We start from the raw sequence: 22,256 nt of genomic DNA on the forward strand, positions 1-22,256 counted from the left end.
AATGTGCTTTATTCAACAGCTTTTATATCTAGTAATATTTTAATAAATATTTTCTTCTATTTTAATATAGAATTCATAAATGGTATCCGAGTATACAGTGTTACCTGCTCCAGAAACAGTGAAGATATGTCCATGATTGTTAAATGCTAATAAATTCAATCCCACAATTGGAAAGACACATTTGTAATTGTTGTTAACTGAGATACATTAATCATCATGTTTCTAAGACAATCAGCCCTTCTTTGCCTGAGAAACATAAAATTACATTACATTTATAACACTGCAAACTATTGCTTGAGAAAATTAATGTACTAATATGAATATGACACCATAAGTAAATATTTAGAGAAGTTTTCATTTACAATGTTTATATCACTACAGGTAAACCACACTATACTTCAGCAGTACAAAAATATCTTAGAGTAAATTTGCTTTTGTATAGTCTATTAATTAAGCTATTATAATAATTTACTTCTCAGTTTTGCCTATAGCATACTGTCCCATAATCCACAAGACTCTGTGAAGGAACTGAAACTCTTAAAGTCTCTCTCTCTCTCTCTCTTTGTATATGCTTGCTGATCTTACCTCTAGTATTTTCTGTTTTCTCCCCAGAAAAACACATTACCATTACTCATCAATATTGGATTTACATGGTTGTGAAGTTATTTTTCTATGAATGCTTTACACAGCAGGACAGTTTTATAGCCTATAAAGTATCAGACAGAACATGAAATATGTCTACCTACTGATGCCTAGATAAGGTCTGGTTGAAACCAAATGGCATTTGAGCACAGATATAAAGTATGATTATGTTTAATATTTTCTATTGACTATACAGGAGAGCTTCATTTTGCAAGGAAACAAAGCTTTACACAATACCCAGGAACTACTTCTATCAGTACAGTAGAGACGGGAACAGTTTGACTCAGTATGATGCAAAGGATCTGTGTTAATGAAGTCTAATTCTTTCTGCTGCATTGACTTCAGCATCCCAAAAGCTGCAGTTTCATTTCTCCTGCTCTAGATCATCCAGTAACACAAAGTTCAATAGCACTGGTTAAATTATTAGTTTCAAATAAATTATCCAACTAATTTAGCCCTTTTTTCTGTCTATGATTCCATCCTGGTTTCTGTGAAGGTATTTACTATTCCTAGATATTTGACAAATAGTTCATGTGAACACATTTCAGTCTCTAGGTTGTTTGTGCACTTCTGATCGTTTTGTATTTGTTAGTCATAGGGTGTCTGTGGTTTGGAAATCTAACTGTGGTTTTTGCTCCCTGATTAGATGATAGAAGAATAATGAAGAGCAACTGGCACGACTCCAGTAGGAAGACTTTGACAAATAATTACTCATTCTAAAACTCATGAAAATGTTGGGATTCACCAACACTTTCAGAAATTAGCTGGTATTAGTCTGAATAATATGATGCCATGAGTAGCCTTGGAATGAACTTGCCCCATTTAGTTCTTAAAATATCTTCACCTCTTTTTAGAATGATTCAACCAATTCTAAAACCCAGCTTCACTAGGACTTGGCTAACTTTAACTTTAACTTTAAATTTAAATAATGTAATGAATGAGGATGGGCTTAATGGTCTGTAGTCACTAAACAGTATCTGCTGGTGATACCAGAGATAAAAGGCAGAGGTGTCCGGAAAAAATGATCTGTTTTCTGCATTCTGCCTGTCCCCTAGAGGATTGATCCTGCATCCCTTAATTACCCACGTGAGTAAGGGATGTAGGATCCCTGTGATGAAGCTGAGAAACCTACCACCACCAAAAAATGGGTAAAAGAGAGCCACCCATCTGTACCTACAGCCAATGCCAGGACTGGAGGGAGAAGAAAAGAAAGAACCTGGCTCAGTTCTGGGCTGACTGGCCAAAAGGTAGAAGTTAGCTGCCTTCCTATATGAAGAGACCATCACTAGGAGCCTGATGGCTGGGGACAGCCTCCAGGGAAGAAGCACTGAATCCCTAACCAAGGGAAACTGCTACGGAGATGGAGGTGCACCCAGGATCTGAGTGAACTGTGTGACTGAGATACTGTGGGGTTAGGCCCCATCAATCTTACTGCTGCCCTTACTGCCCGGAGGGACCTGAAGCATGTCAGAACGCTGCAAAAAAATCCAGAAGTGGCCACTACTTGAACTGAGCCATTATAGTCCAAACAGACTGTAGAGGCCACGCCCCAAACAGAATGACAGAGGTCGGAGGTAGCCCCGGGCAATGGACTTAGACTCTCTACTGGGAGGTCCCTGTTTGGGCATTGCTTCACAGAGGGCCCTGGTGGGGAGGGAGGGAGAAAGGGAGGGAGGGTCCAGGTCCACCTACCACAACTCCTTAAGAACTAAGGTACCTCTGCCAGAGAAGCAAGGGGCGGGAAGTCAGGTGTGCCAGCCACTAGACAATCTGACCCTCAGAGCACCCTCTTTATTTAAAGAATTTAAAATTATTTGTAACTATCTGGCATTGCTGTTGAAGCATGGGTGTCAGTGAACCTGAAAAGCTAAAAGGATATTTGTACTGTCCACACACATGGTAGCTGCTGCCTAGATGGATGATGATGGTAATAACAACACAATTTGTAATTCAATATTAATGATCAGAAAATATATTATAAATTTTAATACAGTACTCGATACTGACAAAATGAAAATACAAATGAAACTTTAAATGTGTATTTACTGTGTTCAAACCTGGAAGAGCAGCATTGGTTTCTGTCTCACAGGGCTGGGTCCAGTTCCCCACTCAAGGTGCACGGGGTCACAGCACCACTCAGGTCTGGCCTCGTGGTCCCTCTGTTGTGACCGAAGGGTTGCCGGACCTATTTTCAGTGAGTGGCGCTGTGACCTCACGTGCCAGCTTGCAACACCACTTGATTTGGGACCCCTCTCAAATGGAGGCCTGGGGCAAACTGCCCTGCCCCCCAACTGTTACCCTTGCCACAGTTGCCAACTTTCGCGGGGTAAATAAGCACCCCGATTTTCATAATAAGCCAAAAATCAAGCTAATCCCATTTCAAAACAAGGCCAAAACAAGCCAATCCCTAAGAACTCCAACATTCTATGTAACTAGATCCTTCCGGCTTGCAGTCTGGGACTGTGGTAGGCCCGCTGTGCACCCCTGACTCTCTCCCGCCCTTTGCCCCTGCTTGCCCCCCTTGCCTCTGCTTGCCGGGAGCCAATCCAAAAAAAAAAAAAAAAAAAAAAAGCAACAAGCTACAAGCCAAAAACTTAAGCCAACAAGCAACTCACAAGCCAGTTATGCCAAAAACAAGCCGCGGGGTTTTTTGTGGGTTTGGCATGTCTGCACTGCATGTGTATGGCTTAGAGTGCCACAGTGCTCCGGAGTTCTCTCCTCCCATGAGTTTTCCTTCAGGAACTCCTGATACATTGCAGTTTCCTCTCCCCAGAGTTCTTTCCCTGCCTCAGCTCCCCGGTCCCACCACTGGCACTCATCTTATGGTATATGTTTAGGAATTAGTAATAGACATTCCCAAGAATAGGTCTCTGTATCCTGTGCAGCTGTGTTTCCTCAGCTACTGCATTTATGGTATCTGTCTGTATGTACATCTGGTGAACCCTGTGTAAGGGAGTGTTTGCCAATTCTGTATCATGTATGTTGAAAGGAAACCGCTTCCAAAACAGCAGAGAACCCTGAAGAAAACCGTGTCTTCAACACCATACTTCGGATCCCAAGCTACAACCTGTTTTTGTTTTTAATTGAGTAAGCCCTCTTTTTGCAACATACCACTACTTGCTCTGCTTTGCCATTCAGTTGCTGCTGTAGGAAGGAATTATCCTCTCTAGCATTGCCTGTTACTGTACTCAGGAGAGGCTCTGGATGGGGAAGCCAAAAAGGTGCCAGAGCCCTGAAAGCACTCTACTTCTTGTGAAGCCCAAGAAGCTTTATAAGTAGCAGGAGAAATTCAACATGTTTTCCTATGACCGCAACAAAATAGGCTTTTTGTCAAGGACAGTGAGCAGCAAAGCTGGAGCAAGAGGCCCTCTTGTATAGATGGGACCAGGATCCTTATCTGCAGAGGGTTACTGCTACTGATTTGATATTAACCCAGAGCATAAAAATACTACTTACATACTGCTTCCAGAGAAACAGTAATGGAAAGGTAGTCTTGGATAACAGAAGTGAAGGAGACAGAGAAAAAGAGAAGGGCAAATGGAATAACCAGGAGAGGGAAAAGTGATCTCATGCTCTGTTGCCTCTCTCAATTATGAAGTGCAACATAACTAATGATTTTAAGGTCAGAGAGCTGAAGAGGGATTTCTTAGGGTGTTCATTCAGTCAGTTTGTCGCTAATCAAAGTTAATGGAATTAGAAAAAGCTTTCCTTGCCCAAAATATTAGTACGTGTGTGTGTGTGTAATGGAAATAATCAGGGAAACATTGGGGCAATACTACTGTTATTTAAACTGCAGCTGAGTGTAACAATAAATAAGCTGGAATCTCTATGCAGACAGAGACAAGATGAGACTACCAGCACACTGAGAGAGGCAGTAATTGGAAACGGAGCTGCACCCTTTCTATCCAACTCTCAGTAATCTCAGATTTTCAGGAAGATCCAAGCAAAGAGCTCTGTATGAACCAGTATGAGAGTCAGTGCTGTGGGTGGATGAGGTGATTATTTAAGAATCTTAATTAGCCTGATAGGAAACAGAGAATATTAAATCTTAAATCTTGTGGAAAGCTACTGGGAAAATTGTGTATCCAGTAAAGCTCTTTTAAAGTATAGCACAGTGGTTTGCAAACTTTTCCATATGAGGACCCTCATTCTGTATTAGCCTCCTGCCCAGTTATCTGGGATCTAGCTACACCTCCTTCCCATTTAGCAATAAGTGAAATGCAGGGCCATTGTGAACCCCCTGACATCCAAATGTGACAACTCCCCCCCACACACACACACGTTGCTGCTATACAAAATGGAAAACTCAATCTCTTCCACTTTTTTTAGGCTGTGCCCTGTATTTAAGGTAACTGTTGTCTCCTGGGCAGAATAAATTCCAAGCACAGAGCCTAAGTGATTTTCAGCCAAAGATACGGTTGCTACCTTGCAAAGAGGGAGCTCTATATAGGTTAGAATTATTATATTCAAGTATGTAGTCCCACCTCTCACCATCCACGTGGTCCTGAGAACATTACTCATGCTGAGCAGCTGGCCCACATGTAAGAATGCGACGAAGGGCTGCTGAATTTGCTAAGTTTTTAACTATTAATATTAAAAGCTGCCCTTTCCCTCACTCTGGTTATCCTCCATTTTTCTCTTCTCAAGGAAAGTATTTTCCCCATTGACAGCTAAAAGCTGAAGCGGAGCATCAGGGATAGTGGACTCCCCCTTCCCATCAGCCAGTCAGGGGTTAAGGTTTTGTGCCATTGTTATCAAAATAATCTTGCTGTGCTGCCATGGCGTTCTTATTCTGCTTCATGCTGTGTGTATTAAAGCTTGTTCAAGGAATTAATGAACTCGAACGAAAGAACCTCTACTGAGCACCTTAGAAAACAGAAATATCTGGTTGGAATATTAATCAAAGGAAATAGCTAATTCATATAGGGCCTGATTGCTCCTTCTGATCGGAATTAAAAATCTGCAAAACTTCCTCTGGAAGAATTTTCTCCACATAGTTCTGAGGGGTGAAATTTGCACTGCCCTCCAACCTTGAAATCAACAGGAGGCTTTTTCCCCAGAGCTCGAAAATCCCTAGGGCACCTAGATGATCTACAGGAGACCCTGTACCTCAGAACTGGCTTTGGGACCCTCCCTTTTTAGCTCTTAGGTAAAATGTCTCCATTTGGCCTGCAATGCAGCCAGGGCTTCCTCGGCTGGTGGTCCATAACATAGAGGCAAGCAGCAGAAAGTTAACATAGACAGGCTCAGACTGCATTAATTCTTATCTGAATTCCCAGTGGGACTCAAATGGGGTGCGGGTCTGAGAAGTTGAGGATAATTCACATATTCCCCCAGCCTTCCCTTTTCCTGTTCCCTGCCCAGGTGTAGTTCCCTGGACTCCCAGAGCTTCCTCCGTGGGCTCTTGGACAGGAAGGAATGGTACAGGAGAGAAAACTAAATCCCTGAACCATGAAGCCAGGAGCAGATCTGCACCAAAATACTAGAGAGACATTTCCTACTTTTTTTTTTATTAGCAGTCATGAGGGATATTTGCAAAAGTCACTGGAGAAGGGAATGCAAAATTAAAATAAAGATTATTTAGGAGGATGGACCGTTCATACAGTAAATGAATAAACAGGTTACATTTAGCCAACACTAAACATGATACTTAAGTTTCAGCACAGATTATTATATATCCCTCTAAGGCAAATGAGATGGAGGTATAATTCCATTTCTGAGCTGTGTCCTATATCTAAACTACAGTCTGGGGATGAAATACCTGTGTCTTAGAAATGTACAAAAATTGCAAAGGTTTGGTTAAAATTATGCTATGTATGCAAGATTTTGTTGTGTGTTTATTTAATCCAGAAGTTTGCATTATAAATAATGTTGAAAGATTTTATATTAAGCAAGCATCAAATAAAATTTATAGAAATAGCTTTGCCAGTAGCGAGAATAAGGATTTTATGTAGTTTGACAGTACTGTAAGGAAATATAGATATGTAAGGGGGGAAATTTACAGCAGGACTTGGCATTGCTTTTTTAAAAGTATCTGAAAATAATTCCAATTTTTGTAGCATGAAATTTTTCCAGAATTTAGTCACATACACTGGGGAACAGCACTGCGAGCTTCATCATCCCATTTAATCAAAGTTTCCCCACTTGGTTCTAGAAGGACCTCTCCTGGACCACGATTCAAGAAAGCACGTCTTTTCAGGACAACACCTAACTATGTGCTTTCCTGAACTGGGATCCTACTGAGGATAGGGTACCTCATTCAGGTGATGGGGTCTCTGCTAAGATTGTCAAAAAATGTGTCAATTAGTGACAATTTTGTTTGTGATTTTTCATAAGAGGACAATTATACACTGTGTAAATTCTCATCTGCACATGGAGTTTAACTTTCCAGAATAAATTTCAAAGGAGATAATGCTAAAGCGGAACAAGGCCCTCTTTTTCTGGAATACGAATGTCCAGACATGGAGTTATTTAGGAATAACTATTGTGCATTAAACTCAGACACATATCTTAATCCAAATTAACTTTCATGTGTAGACAACCCCTAATAAACTCTGACCACCAGCTCATTTCACATCCCAGCCCATCCTACCCCTAGCCCACTTTCCCCATCTCCAGATCATCCCTCTTCCACATGTGTAACGTTTATCACAAATGGCTAAGCTTGAAAAAAGATCTGAAAAATTAGCACTTTGGATTTGACTTTTTTAAACATCTACACAAAAGGAGGAGAAATAGCTTGACTCTCAGCTGACAAGATGTTTAAAGCGAATGGATTTTCAATCACTGTGAAAAGCTACTGCCTGCTTATTAAGTAAACCTATTCTGTGCAGCTGGCAGAGGCTGAAAGACATAAAAAGAATCAGCTGTATTTCTCTCTCTTCCTGTCATGACCCTTCTGAATGGAACCCAAATGTGACATATTAAATGGCAGCAAATAAGGCACACATTTTTAGCAGTGAGGGTAATTAATCATTGTAACAATTTACCCAGGGTTGTGGTGGAAATTTTTTAATCAAGACTGGATGTTTTTCTAAAAATAATATGCTCTAGTTCAAGCAGGAATTAATTCTGGGAAGTTCTGTGGCCTGTGTAATAAAGGAGGTCTGGCTAGTTGATCACAGTGGTCCCTTCCGGTGGGAGATAATCACATCTTCTTTGTTCAGGAGATGTAGGGACTATGACCCACATGTACTCCAGGTGTGCAAATTGCCCCAGGAGGGTGGTGAGGGGCAAAGAAGAAATGGGCATCATTCTCCTCTACCTTTGCCTGTGGAAATGGCCACCCTTGGAAAGGAGAATAAACACCACACCATTCTAAGGACTTGTCTGCATGGAGACACTCAGGAAAGTTCATCCAAATTAATTTTCAAAGCGGGTTAAGGTAAACAGAATAAAGGCTTTGTCTACATGATGTGATAATGTGCACTACAAGTGTATGATTTCTAAAGCACACTAATGTATTGTGCGCTAATTGGTCCACATGGATCCTGCTGGCACACGCACAAAGTTCTCTAGTGCTTGAAACAGTGGTGTGAAAGTCCACCAGTGAACTTCTACTGCACACCAGCAAGGTCTACACAAACCAATTAGTGCACAACACATTAGCATATTTTAGAAGTCGCACCCTGTAGTGCACATTGCTGCACTATGTAACAAGTCCCATGGCTACTGTTATTCTGAATAAGGCCTGGTCTACACTAGGAAATTAGGTCAGAATAACTACTTCACTCAGGGGGCGAACAATCCACACCCCTTAATGATACAGTTAAACCAACCGAACCCCTGGTGTAGACACCACTAGGTTGATGGGAGAATTCCCCCGTTGACATAGCTACCTCCTCTCGGGGAGGTGGATTACCAATGTTGATGGGAGAAGCCCTCCTGTCAGTGTAGGAAGTGTCTTCACTGAAACACTAAAACAGCACAGCTGCAGCGTTTTAACTGTAGACAAGCCCAAAGAGTGTCCTCAGAGGGGCTTATGGTGCTTTAACTACACGTCTTTAAATTTACACCTTTAGTTAATTCAGATTAATTTTCTGAGTGTCCCTGTGTAGACAATCCGTGAGTCTCTGTCTATGCTCACCGTAGCTCCCACTGGGGCAGTACAGCTCCTCATCACTTCTACACACGTCTAATTAGCCTTTGGCATTTAGGTTGCTACATTTAATATTGCTTTGCATAGCATGCACACATACAAACGCACAAAATCAATCATGAAGATCCCTATTGGTCATTAGCCTAGACACTGCAATAATAATAATAAAAAAGTATAATTATCATTCGCTAGCAGTAAAATGAGAAGGTGCAAGCAAGTCTCCACTGCACAGTGGAGATAAACTAAAAGCTCACCTGCAGAAGCAAATCATCTGTAAGCAACCAAAATTAATTTAGACAGCTGCTTTGGCCTATTCTAAATGTAAGGGACATTACAGGGTACACGTGCTATTCTAATTAAGGTTGAGTCAGCAGCTCTATTACAAGCACTTAATGTAGTTTCAGGAGTTTATGGCTTCAACTGTCATTCTGGGCTGAAACTTGAAATTCAACATCTCAGCATGGGAGCAAAGCCTCTGAACAAGTTAAAACAAATATCAGTTTGCAATTAGGTGGAGTAAATCCCTGATACAGCACTAAGAAGGAAACCTGTTTGCTCAGGCCTGTGACTCAGCAAGTCTGTTTCTTCTTCCTGGCTACATAGGAATGGCAAAAGGCAAGTATATAGGCAAGGAAGTTATAGATGAGGGAAGTTTTTGCATTTTGACATATGATAATTATAACTGAGGAAAACAAGGATGTGCCCCAGACAAACCTCTGCACAGTTCTGCATAGAGCCTGGGTTTCATTGTTCAGATTATCCTTCCTGGGAAGCAGCTAGTTTGAGCAGCTAAATCACAGAGTTGTTATGCTGTGTTGGGGGTAAATTGACTCTACAGAGCGGTAGCTAAAAACAAATGCAGTATTGTCAACCCCAAACATTCAAAAATCATGAGACAGTCCCCCCAAATCATGTGATTATAAATGATTAATTATGAGATTTTTTCTTTATCTGCCTTCTGGTTTTTGAGCCTCTACAGTACACCTATGCCAAGTTTTAATTTTTTTCTACAACCACAAGGGATATAAACTTACTTTTTTTTTAATGAAAACAGAGATTTTCATCTAATCACCTGATTTCAGAAGCTGGGGCTTTGAGAAAAACACCAAATATCATGGTAATTGAAAAATTGTGAGAATTAGCAACACAAATTGGTGAAATAATAATTCATTTGGTCATTTCTAGTGCAAAAGCAAGAACAAATTTAAAAAAGCATTTTATTCACTTTAGACGTTTCTGAGTGCCTAAGGAAAAAAACAAATTAAATTATACGTCAAAAGTAAAAAAAGAGAAAAAAGTATGCAATTAATTCAAGATACGACCAAACAAATCTTAGTTACTTCATATGGCAGAAACGAAGAAAGATTAGGCATAATCTGGCATATGTTGATGCGTGTAATTTTATTCATGCAACAGTCCTATTTTCATCATTGAGACAACTCATATGAGTTCAGTTATTTGTGGACAGAAATGTTTGAGGAATCTGGTCCCTATTTTCACTACATTTTTGACTCCACAACTCACATGTTTCTCTGGTTTGCTTTTATTTTATATATATACCAGTTCTGGAGCATTTCTGGACTCCTATGGTTTGGAAGTTACGGATCATTTATGTGCTCAGATTAGCTCTTACCTGACTACTTTGCATCAGGACCCTTTGCCTGTTGTCTATATTCTTAGCAGTATACAATACTACAGTTTTGAGGACTGAGAACCAAGGAGAAAGCATGAGGGAATGAGAAGAGACCAAGAAGACAGAATTGGATAGAAAAAAACAAGGAGAGTGAAGTGGAAAGAAGAAAGAGAGAAAACAGTGTGTTAGAGAAGATTTAGAGAAAAGTGATACTGATACAGGGAAGACAGACTAAGAAGAGTGCAGCTGTGACTCAAAAATACAATACTAATACTTACCTTTATGATATACAAACAAAGGTGCATTTACCAAGTGAATACTGTTTTCCAGAATACAACATATTTAAAAATAATGTTTTAAACAGATGAAGAATTGCTTGAATTAACAAAGTATGAAAATTGGTGACAGTGCATGTGAGGTTACAAGTTTTATAACTGTTTTAACACACATACCAATATACATATGGTTCATAAGCTTGAAAAAGATCTGATTTTATATTTTACAAATTTGAATGAAAAACAGCAATATTTACAAACAGTTTTATCAACTTAATTTTTGCACTAGTAGTGACATTTTAAAAACAGCATGTTAATGGTATTAAAAATACTGTCAAAATTCAGACTAGATTAATAAATTTGGTAACATGAAATTCATATTAACTGATAGAACAACATCAAGACAACTAATGCAACAGTTGTCTACAAGAGCATCATCTAACATATATGTAAAATCTCCTCTGTTCATTTCAGTTAATCAGCAAAGACAAAACATTTTTTGTCATGTTTGGGTGGAAGGAGAAATCAATGACTGCTGACATTTATTGACTAAAATCTATGCTTTCCAACCTTAGGTATAGTAATGAATAACTGTTTAAATGAGAGAATTTAACATTTCAACATTTTATATTTGATTGGTCTAATGGGGTCAACAATATTGTATAATGGTTAAAAATATATAGATATATATACATATATAAACATACTCACCCAACAGACAGGAAAGGTTCCTTTGAATCAAGTCTGTTAAGTAAATAACAGATATTTTAAAAATATATATATATATACACATATTATATTGTATAGCATTTAAATTATGGACTTAAAAGGCTCTAATGGATCTATTGCACTTTATATGGTGATAATGCACAATCTGGCAGCATTAGCAGAGCATCAAGGTTGTGATCCAACTCCCATTGAAATCAGTTAGTTACAAGACTCCCAATGACTTCAACTGGCAGAATGTTTACAAAGCAGCAAACCAGAGGCCTGAGCCAAACTAAACCCACTTCAGGGTGCATTTCACAGGAAGGCCACTTGACTTGATAAGCAGTGTAACAGGAGCATTTTCATCCCACTCATATGTTCCCCCTCCATGCTGCCTACTTCCATGTGAATTCTTTTTCTCCTATGCTCCAGTTCAGGAAGATACTTTACTATTAAAAACTGAGTCTTGCATGGACATGTGAGTTGCCCTTGTGACTCCAAAACCTCATCTTGGAGCTAGACTTTGCATAGGAGAGAGGAGGGGGTCTCCACCCACAAGAGAAAGTCTATTTAAGCCCGTGGGAGACCCCTCCATTTTGTCTTCAGCTGGCTCAAGAGATAGCCTCTCCGCCCCCAAGGATACCTGAAAGAAACTGGAACAAAGGACAGTAACTACAGGGGGTGTGAGTAATTGCTGGACCCAGACTAGAAGGAGACTAGTCTGTAAAAGGAAGCTTATTGGAATTCCTCTGAGGGTGAGGTTTTATCTGTATTCCGTTTTCTTAGACATAGACTTGCGTGTTTTATTTTATTTTGCTTGGTAATTCACTTTGTTCTGTCTGTTACTACCTGGAACCACTTAAATCCTACTTTATGTATTTAATAAAATCACTTTTTACTTATTAATTAACCCAGAGTATGTATTAATACCGGGGGTGGGGGTGGGGAGCAAACAGCGGTGCATACCTCTCTATCAGCGTTATAGAGGGCGAACAATTTATGAGTTTACCCTGTATAAGTTTTATACAAGGTAAAACAGATTTATTTGGGGTTTGGACCCCATTGGGAGTTGGGCATCTGAGTGTTAAAGACAGGAACACTTCTTAAGCTGCTTTCAGTTTAAGCCTACAGCTGTTAGGGGACGTGGTTCAGATCTGGGTCTGGGTTTGGAGCAGGCTGGTGGGTCTGGCTCAAACCAGGCAGGGCACTGGTCTGGTTTTGTGAGTGGATGTATATCATACCCCATAAGTCCCCAGCTGGGAGGGCAGGGAAAGCAGGGGCGGAAGTAGTCATGGCACATCAGGTGGCAGCCCCAAGGGGGTTTCTGTGATCCAACCTGTCACACATGCTATCTCCCTTGCCTTGTTATGCCACATATCATCCATTTTGTAGAATGTCATCACCCTTTTAGCTCAGGCACTTCTGGCAGATGTGTCATGATAGTTTTGGTGTCCATAACATTAACTGGGTGTGAACGTGAGTGAAGGGCCTTGTGAAGAGGGGTTAAAAGAAAAACTCTACAGACCTATTTTGAGAACTTAGGTGATATATAAGTGGTATATAGAGTACATGTAGGCCCTCTGTACAAGTGTGAATTTCATTTGAAAGAGAGTACTACAAGGAATAAAAGATAAAAAAGCAAAACAAACTCTATAAAACATTTGTCAGCGTCTTTTTAATAATGATGATAGCCAAAAAGAAATGGCGGCATGTCTCTGGAATTGAACACCTTAACTACTACAAAACCCCACAAAAATCCAACCACACTAAACAAAAATACTACAAAATAATGTATTTCTCAAAATCTACTTTCTCCCCACTCCACAGTTTTATTAGGTACATGATATAGTAAAGATTTAGTCAAAACAAAATTAGGTTTAGTACAAACGTTTATAATAATCTAGCCAGAAGTTTGTTTTCAAACATGTATTCATCTTAGCACATTCTAAAGACAGTCAACTTCAAGTATTACGTTTACTTTTAATAATGTTCATCAACTTTTGCAAAGCATTTAATTATCAGGAAGAGGTTTCTAAGATTACTGGTGGGAATGCTTAAGCACCTGTCTTGCTCTTGACTGTTGGATGCAATATACTTGAAATATAGTTTCCTGGGACTGAAACCTGAGTTTTTAATGCAACTTTCACACATGTGTTTTAAGTAAGGGTTGCGTAGATGTCAGAAACCCACCACAATGTATTTTCTGTGCATGTTTCTCCCTCCTCTCTAGCACTTAAGAATAGAGTCATCTGTCTCCACGGCAGCGTCTGCCCTTTTCAAGGGACTGGGTGTTCCTGTGTTGATGTATTTGTGAGTGGATATATATCATACCCCAGGAAAGATACTACAGTGTAAGACTGCATTAGCTTTACTGCAGAACTCCCTGGACAGTCACTAGTGCCTGTCAAGTTCTATGCCAAGCTGACAGGAAGCAGGATGGTCAGTGGAGGCCTCCATATAGATGGCCGTGGCTTCCTCCCAGAGGATCCATATTTTGGGGGTGTGCCCTGTGGCTCCATCTGTAAGGTGCAAGTCCTGTTCCCATTATGAATAAAACAGGTAGAAACTCTGTGATGATCCTTACAGAGTTTCCTTTTCCCTTATCATCCCTCCAGTGGGTTTTTCCACGCAAGGGGGTGATCCAGCCCTCATAAGAATCTCATAAGATTTGGCCTCTGATATTTTCTTCATAACAGTAAAGATGAAAGAGAACTGAAAGCACATCTGTGTTTTTGTGCAGTCTTACAGCAACAATTTTGTCATGAGGAGAGCTCTGGGACATCAATGTTCTGATGAAGGACATAATCTGGTGGGTATAATACACAAAGGAAATGTTTGAGGTAATGTTCTCTGGATAAAATACTGCAATTAAAAATCTATTTGAAATTCATTCTCAAGATGGAATTCCATTTGCTTTAACTGTGCTGGCCTAAGTTTGACCCCCCTCTATATATTTGACTAAATGCTTTTAGATAATATGCAGCATTATTTTAAATTAGTTCAAGTGTTCCAGGTAATAAGGGAATACAATCATCCATTGGCCTTTTATTTTAACAGGTAATTCAGTGCATACAAATTAATATAAAGGCTCTAAAACTGCAATTCAATGTAAAAGAATATACTACATCTCCTTTAGTGGCAGTATTTATCTATCCATGTTATCAATTATTACTTCCTTCCCAGCGACTCAGAACCCAAAATTCCTCAGAGTTTTGAAGTATTTTGTATAGCTAAGAGTGACACATCCTAAAAGGTAATCCTGGGTTGCTGCAGAAGAAGTTGAGATATTTCTTCAGCAGACAAACTATTAGAAGAGGAATGTTTGCTCTTAAGAAGAAAAAAAAGGATCAAACCCTAAAAGAAAGCAGGAATACTGAAATAAATAAATACATAAATACAATAATATTTTAAAAATAATGCAGTAACAGTAATGACACAATGAAATGATATATTTTATAACCTATGATTTGTTGCTATCTCTAAAATCTGGGTGCTAGAACCTTTCTGATTTGCAATGTTTTTATCGCCCATAACCTGCAGTGCTCATGGGGGAAAAATGTCTAATGAAAGGGAATCTCAATAGCACATATACACTTTTTTAAACACATTGCATGATTCTTGGCCTATTTTCAGTTGGCCTATTGGCACAACTAACTTGATACCATGTGCATCCAATGATACCTTTGTCATGCAGTAGATGTACTACTTTTCCAAAGTTTCTAAAAAAAAATCATACACATTGTACTATAAAAACTAGAATAATGCAATACATGTCAACAGTCTCTACAACAACTATCTCTGCAATATGTCAACAAATCACATATAGGAGACTGGAAAAACCTGAGGTAAACTCTAAACCTTTAACCTTAGCATAATTGTTCTAGTTAAGATTACAGGCAAGATGCCTTTTTATATCTGGGACACAACTCAACATACATAAATCAATTTCATTTCAGGCTAAACCATCCCCTCTCTCCTTCCCAAAATCTATTTACAGGAAATTTGGATACATCATTGACAACATCATTGTTGTAGATAGGCAAACAGAATTCAGCTAAGTGGTCCTCTAAGATAACTCATTTGGAATCAATATATGCTTAGTGCTGATGATTCATCATTCATAGCTAAGGTGTGGACAAAAACCACTCATGTTGTATTTCTGTTTGCTACCTTATTCTGCTACCTCAAGTGTGACAAAACAGTCTACTCTGGACCAAACAAAGCAAAGTTCAGAAACTAAGACCAAGATTTCCAAAAATGACTCCCGATTTTGTACGTCAAACTTGAGAACAAATTTCAGAGGGTAGGTAACTCAGCACTTTCTGAAAATAAGGCCCCTTTAAGGTGTACTGTCTCAGGAAATGGAGTTTGACTCTATTGTTGATGTCAGCTTGTCTGGATTTACAGCCTGAAAATACTGATTCCATTATACCTAGCGCCAGCAGCCACATTGCAGTTGGCATGCATAGCTTTCTGCTGCTTTAGTAGAGTCTGTTATGTCCTTGAGGTGGCGAAAAGGCTTCTGAAAGCCTTTTCATGGTACTTCTATAGAACATCTAGCAATACAGGAAGTAGTATAGCACCAAAGAGAACATAAAACTATACAAGAGCTTCTTCCAAAACCATAGAGGATACTCTAAAATACATCATTCAGTGGAGCATACTTACACTTACATCATGTTCCAACCAGGACCCTGACTTTGCAAATAATGATATGCAAATTGGCCAAGAGAAGGCTAAAAATGTATGTCACTTGCTGATATAGGGTGGCTGTTGATATGCAAAACCAGGCAAATGGCTCTTAGGTCTGTGATACGCAATATAGGGTTTAAACTTAGTTCTTCCTCCTCCTCTTCCTTTTGCTTTAGGGCAACTGCAACAGTACTGTGATCTGGAGGATTTGAACAGTTAATTCCTCTGATAGGAATCTATCAGTTCAATTTTATATGCTATTAATGTCAGAAAGTTTTGCTAGTCAAAAAGCATTTTGAACTTCAGTCACTTCATGGATTGGCTGTGTAGTTTTATGGTATATTTCTTGATTGATTTGGTTGACTTATTTACGTGTCAAGCAGATCCGTCCTTGTGCATCCTGTCTGTTTTAGAAGCAGAGATTTAACAAAAATAGATGTTAAATCACAGAAAATTGAGCTTTGCAACTATTGTTGTTTGCTCATCGATGATCCTTTAAGTTGATGGTTGATGGACAAGGACAAGTTACCACAAGCGCAGGCTGGAAATTTTTCATCTAAACTTTTTTTTTTTAATGCAATTTTTGTAAAAATCAACACATTTAGAAAAACATAATGACTTTGATTAAAATTTCCAAGGCCAAAAGATTTTTTGAAGCAAAAATATTTTTGTTTTGGAAAATTTTCATAAGAACATAAGAATGGCCATATTGGGTCAGACCAAAGGTCCATCTAAGCCCAGTATCCTGTCTTCTGAGAGTGGCCAATGCCAGGTGCCCCAAAGGGGATGAACAGAACAGGTAATCATTTCAATTTGAATTTTATTTTATTTGGGGGATTTTCATTTTTAGACTATTTTTATTATTTTACATTATTTCATGTGGATATTGCACTACTAGTAGTGACATGCCATCATATAAAATAATATAAAAAGATTTTAAAAACAGAAATTAAATTTCAAACTAAAAAACTAAAATTCTAAACTGAAATTCTGAAATTTTCCAAAAAGAAAATTTTCTGAAATGGATTTTTTTCAGGAATTCAGTTTCATGGGACATTTTGAAAACAGTATTTTTTTTCTTTCACCTTATTTCTATTTGGAACAAAAAAAATTTCAAAAAGTCAATATTTCCCAAAAAATGGAAATTTCAATTTTTGACCAGCTCTAGTTACTACTCAAATGACCATTCAGAATATTTTTTGAATTAGTGCACCATTCATGGTTACTGGATCCTGGACCTGAGAAATCTTCATAATGAAAGTTTTGTGAAATCTGATGTTTTTCTTCAAAAAATTTTATTTTTGACAAATCAGCATTTTCTGATAAAAACTTAACTGAAAAATTCCTGACCAGCCCTATTCTGGAAGGTTTTACGTTCTCCTGTGGTTCCCATAAACAGCATTATAATGTTTGCAATTTGTATTACAGAGTATTTTCATATTCCTTGAAGCATTAACTACTGGTCTGTACCATAAGCAGAATACTGGACTAACTGCATTCAAGGTGTGATCTAGTATGGCTATTTAAGTTTTCAGGATGAAGATGAAGGGGGTACACGGAATGTTTGGCAGTCACAATATTTTTTACCAACATGTTAAATAATTTTAAAATCTTTCCCTTAGTGCTATGGGTAAAACTCTTGAAGCATTAAATAAGTGCAGCATTTCATCTCTGTTAATTTTTCTCTGTGCTTTGTGCCATTAGGGTGAAATTTAAGATGGTGACAGCTGTTTTAAAACAACAAAGAAATGAAGCATAATATTCTTTTCCCCATTAGCATAATAGAACAAATATTTTATTTGAATTTACACGAATCAAACATAAAAAAGCACCTTTGCCGTATATTGAAAATACAAATACTAACGCAAACTAAAGTAAGCCAAACAGCTTCTCTAAAACGCGAAAGAAAACAGAAACCAAAACACTCCAACCCCCAAATACCACCCCTTAATGCAACTCCTCCTTCTCCAAATGAGAATTAAACATTGGATAAAAGTAGCCCTGTGTATGCTAAATATATATGTTTGCCTTTGCTGAATATATGTAGGTTTGGAAGGATTACGTTTTTAATCACTAAATGTTGGTAAACATCTATTTGCAGGTATGGCAGGGCAGGGCAAATCAGGCCTACAGCTGCTTCTTAATCATAGAATCATAGAATATCAGGTTGGAAGGGACCTCAGGAGGTTATCTAGTCCAACCCCCTGCTCAAAGCAGGACCAATCCCCAACTGAATCATCCCAGCCAGGGCTTTGTCAAGCCTGACCTTAAAAACCTCTAAGGAAGGAGATTCTACCACCTCCCTAGGTAACCCATTCCAGTACTTCACCACCCTCCTAGTGAAATTTTTTTTCCTAATATCCAACCAAAACCTCCCTCCCTCACTGCAACTTCAGACCATTACTCGTTGTTCTTGTTGGATAGAAGGATGGGCTTTTGGTATAACAAAAGGAAGGCATTTTCTATAAAGGAAGAAGGGGATTAGCTAACCCTTGCCTCTCCTTGCCCCCACTTCACTAAAGGTGTGACCTGAATATTTGGCATGTAGAAAGGCTAAAAACAAAAAAGATCTGGGTCATATAAAGTTCATTTAACAATGTAACATTTTTGGGTAAGTAGAACAAAACATAACTTATGCTCAAGAGTTACCTAGCTTTCTGTACTATTAGACTAGGGGAGAATATTTTGTACCTGGACTTTAATGTTATTTCCTTTATATACCTATACATTATCAGTAACATTTGCTTTTATTTAAGACAACCTGCACTGGGAGCTGGATTCTATTTGACGAAGATGAGGATTGACAAGTGCCTCAGAGAAAAACAGCTCTACACTCAGGGAAGGCAAGCTCAGATTTTATGGGTGATGGTCTGGTTGCATGGGCATGGCTGAAGGAGGATTGCCAGCCATCCACTCTAAACTGACAGAAAGGAGTATTAATAAAGTCCGTGTGACTGGGGAGACACAAAGAGCCTAAACTGAATTTGCTCTGCATACCACAAATGTATAATATTCTGCTCCACCCACCACAAAACATGTCCCAAGCTCTATTACAAAACACATTAATTAACTCTAAGGGCATTCTTTTCTTTCAGAAGATGACACCCTCAACTTCAATTCCAATCACCTTTCTGTAAATAGAAAATTTGCTCATTTCAGTGTTCTCATTCTTCTAGTGAAAGGAAGCAAACTCTAGAGGAGAAAAAAGGCAACCCCATACCACTGCTATCATTTTAAATCTGCTTATCTTGTCTGCTAATAGTTGCTAAATCCTGCAAAAAAATTGCTTCCCATCAACAGTAACAGTGTGGGAATAAATATACTCAGCCATCTTTCTTAGGATTCTGTCTCTTGACTACTTCAATCATTTTTTGAAGAAAGTGGACATCAATTGACCACCTCCTACACTGAATCAGAGTATAACAAAGTCAACAAGCACTTGTCTAAAAATTTTTGGAATGAGTTCATCAGAGTAGGCTGAAGAAAATAGTGGTAACTGAGCTAATGCAAACGATCAGTACTACTTTGTTGCATGCCTGTTTATAGTCACGGATTGATGAAGGTTAATGCCTACATACCTTTTGAGATTCCCCAGGGTAGAGGGTTAATCTTCCTTTCCCTCAGTGACACTGTGACAGGTGTTATGGATCCATGGAATATTTTTTATCCATTTTATAAATTGTATATGTATCCTTATGGGTTAGTCGCTGTATTCCTGATTCAGTGGGGTTTTAGGGGATACAGGATTTCCTGCTGGAACTAAAATCACTGGAGGGTAATCATTGCAAATCCCAAGGCAACTAACAAGTATGGAGAAGTCTCATAACCTGGAGGAAATGGCATATACTGTTTTGGTCTGACTGAAAAGGCCCAGCAAATAAAGAATTGAAAATTGTATATACTGACCGTTGTGATGTCTGGAGAGAGATCACTCTCCCCTGATCTGAAAACTCTCATGGAACTATTACCAAGAGAGTTAGACTTTATGGATAGGGCCTTCAGTACTTGAGAACCTGCCAAGGTTCCACGTGGAAGATGGGTCACTCCTGGTAAGCTAGACACATGTATGAGCTATTGATTGTTTTCAAGACATGCTTTCTCTGTAATGCTTTTGTTCTGAATAAGTGGTATATTGCGTCATGTGAGCTGGTTGGTCACTAGTTAACCTTGTCATTGCTCCTGAGAGAACAGGACTGCCTCTGCTGAACTAAAGTAAAACCTGCTGAGATAAACACAATGAATTACAGCAGGGGTGGGCAAACTATGGTCCGCGGGCCATATCTGGCCTGGGAGCTGTTTTAAGCCGGCCCGTGAGGTCCCACTGGGGCACCGGGTCGGGGCCGCAGCATGCGTCTCGGCCCCACTCCAGCCAGGGAGTTGGGTCGGAGGCCACACCACGTGGCTCGGCCCCGCTGTGGTGCTCCAGCTGGAGCATGGGACAGGGGCCGCCCCACGCGTAGGAGCTGGAGAAGGGACATGCCACTGCTTCCGGGAGCCGCTTGAGGTAAGCGCCGCTCTGAGCCTGCGCCCTTGAGGCTCCCCATGCCCAACCCCCTGCCCCAGCCCTGTTCCCCCTCCCACCCTCTGAACCCCTTGATCCCAGCACGGAGCACCCTCCTGCACCCCAGACTCCTCATCCCCAGCCCCAACCCAGAACTCGCACCCCCAACCAGAGCCCCCTCCGAAACCCCAATTTTGTGAGCATTCATGGCCCGCTATACAATTTCTATTTCCTGATGTGGCCCTCAGGCCAAAAAGCTCGCCCACCCCTGAATTACAGGCATCTGTGGCCTAAATTCCTGTTCTGCAGGGAGAGGATTTCAGGATCCTGCCCCTAGAAAGGTGATGGCTAGAGGCCTGAAGCCTAAATGGGGTGCCCTCAAGCAGGCCATGAAGGGGTCAGAAGGTATAGTTACCTCAGCAACTGTGACAGACAGTACCAATAAAATAACTGGTGACATGCTGCACTGTCAAAATATGATTCATGTTTTCATGCTATGCCCTTGAATAATCTCACTTTGTAGGACTGGATTAAATAATACACACATTTTGACACCAGTAGATATTTTTAAACTGTTCATTTCCCAGAAGCCCTATAACCACATCACTCATCTTTATGAATCCATTTCTTACATCTGTTAGTAAATATTAATCTTTTATGATTCTTTTTATATTAACCTCTCATGATTTCTTGAACAGACATCCCTGAGTCTTTTCCGTGTTAGCCAGAGATGCTGGCTAAACTCTAACGTTAAAGAGGGTTTTACTCTGGAGAAATGAATGTCTTTGCCCTCGTAGGCCTATACTTATCTACCCTGTTTTACTCTGAACTTTAGCTGAACCAAGTGTGTTATCAATAATCTGAATTTTAGTTGGACTGTAGTATGTTATTAAACAATGGATTGTGTGTCCTTTTGTGATCGAATGAACCCCTACACACTGTTGTAATAATCTTTCTACAAAATGTGCCTTGTGAGATATCATTTGAAAACTAATAACTACTAGTCAATAATATCATGGTGAAATGTGTGTAGCAACATTATATGTAAAGATATAAACATTAATTGAAATTAGGTCTGAAATATGTTGACTAGACAAATCTGGGTAAACTAGTTTCTCAAAGGCAAAGGACAAGCTGACAACTCTAGCCAGGTGTCATCACAGATGATGGACAATAACCTATCAAATGGCCATTCTTTGGCAAGGGAGGGGGGTGGAAACAGAGAGATCTGCATCTTAGCAAACAATAGCATGAAAGCTCTTTCACCATGAGACTCCATGACTCCACCCTCAGAGCGGGAATGAACTTTATCTAGGGCAGTGGCTCTCAGCCTTTCTAGACTACTGTACTCCTTGCAGGAGTCTGATTTGTCTTGCATACCGCCAAGTTTCACCTCACTTAAAAACTACTTGCTTACAAAATCAGACCTAAAAATACAAACGTGTCACAGCACACCATTACTGAAAAATTGCTAACTTTCTCATTTTTACCATATAAATTATAAAATAAATTGATTGGAATATAAATATTGTACTTACATTTCAGTGTATAATAGTATATAGAGTCAATCAAGAAGCTGCTATAATCAATTAAGGCTGGCTAATCAGGGCACCTGGGTTTAAAAAAGGAGCTCACTTCGGTCTGTGGTGCGCGTGTAAGGAGCTGGGAGCAAGAGGCGCTAGGAGCTGAGAATAGAACGCGGACTGT

The 22,256-nt window shown here is 39.4% G+C and overlaps 1 protein-coding gene across 14 annotated transcripts in view; it reads right to left on the reverse strand.

Moving 5' to 3' along the window:
- Window positions 1-22,256, reverse strand: part of RALYL (RALY RNA binding protein like) — a 581,991-nt gene that overhangs the window by 70,046 nt on the left and 489,689 nt on the right. For all 14 annotated transcript variants that reach the window (XM_074944165.1, XM_074944175.1, XM_074944176.1 and 11 more), the window contains one exon: window positions 11,360-11,392. In XM_074944165.1, the coding sequence (XP_074800266.1) occupies window positions 11,360-11,392 (33 nt within the window). The remainder of the gene's footprint in view (window positions 1-11,359; window positions 11,393-22,256) is intronic.

The sequence above is a fragment of the Natator depressus genome, chromosome 2 (assembly GCF_965152275.1).
Source record: "Natator depressus isolate rNatDep1 chromosome 2, rNatDep2.hap1, whole genome shotgun sequence".
NCBI lineage: Eukaryota > Metazoa > Chordata > Testudines > Cheloniidae > Natator > Natator depressus.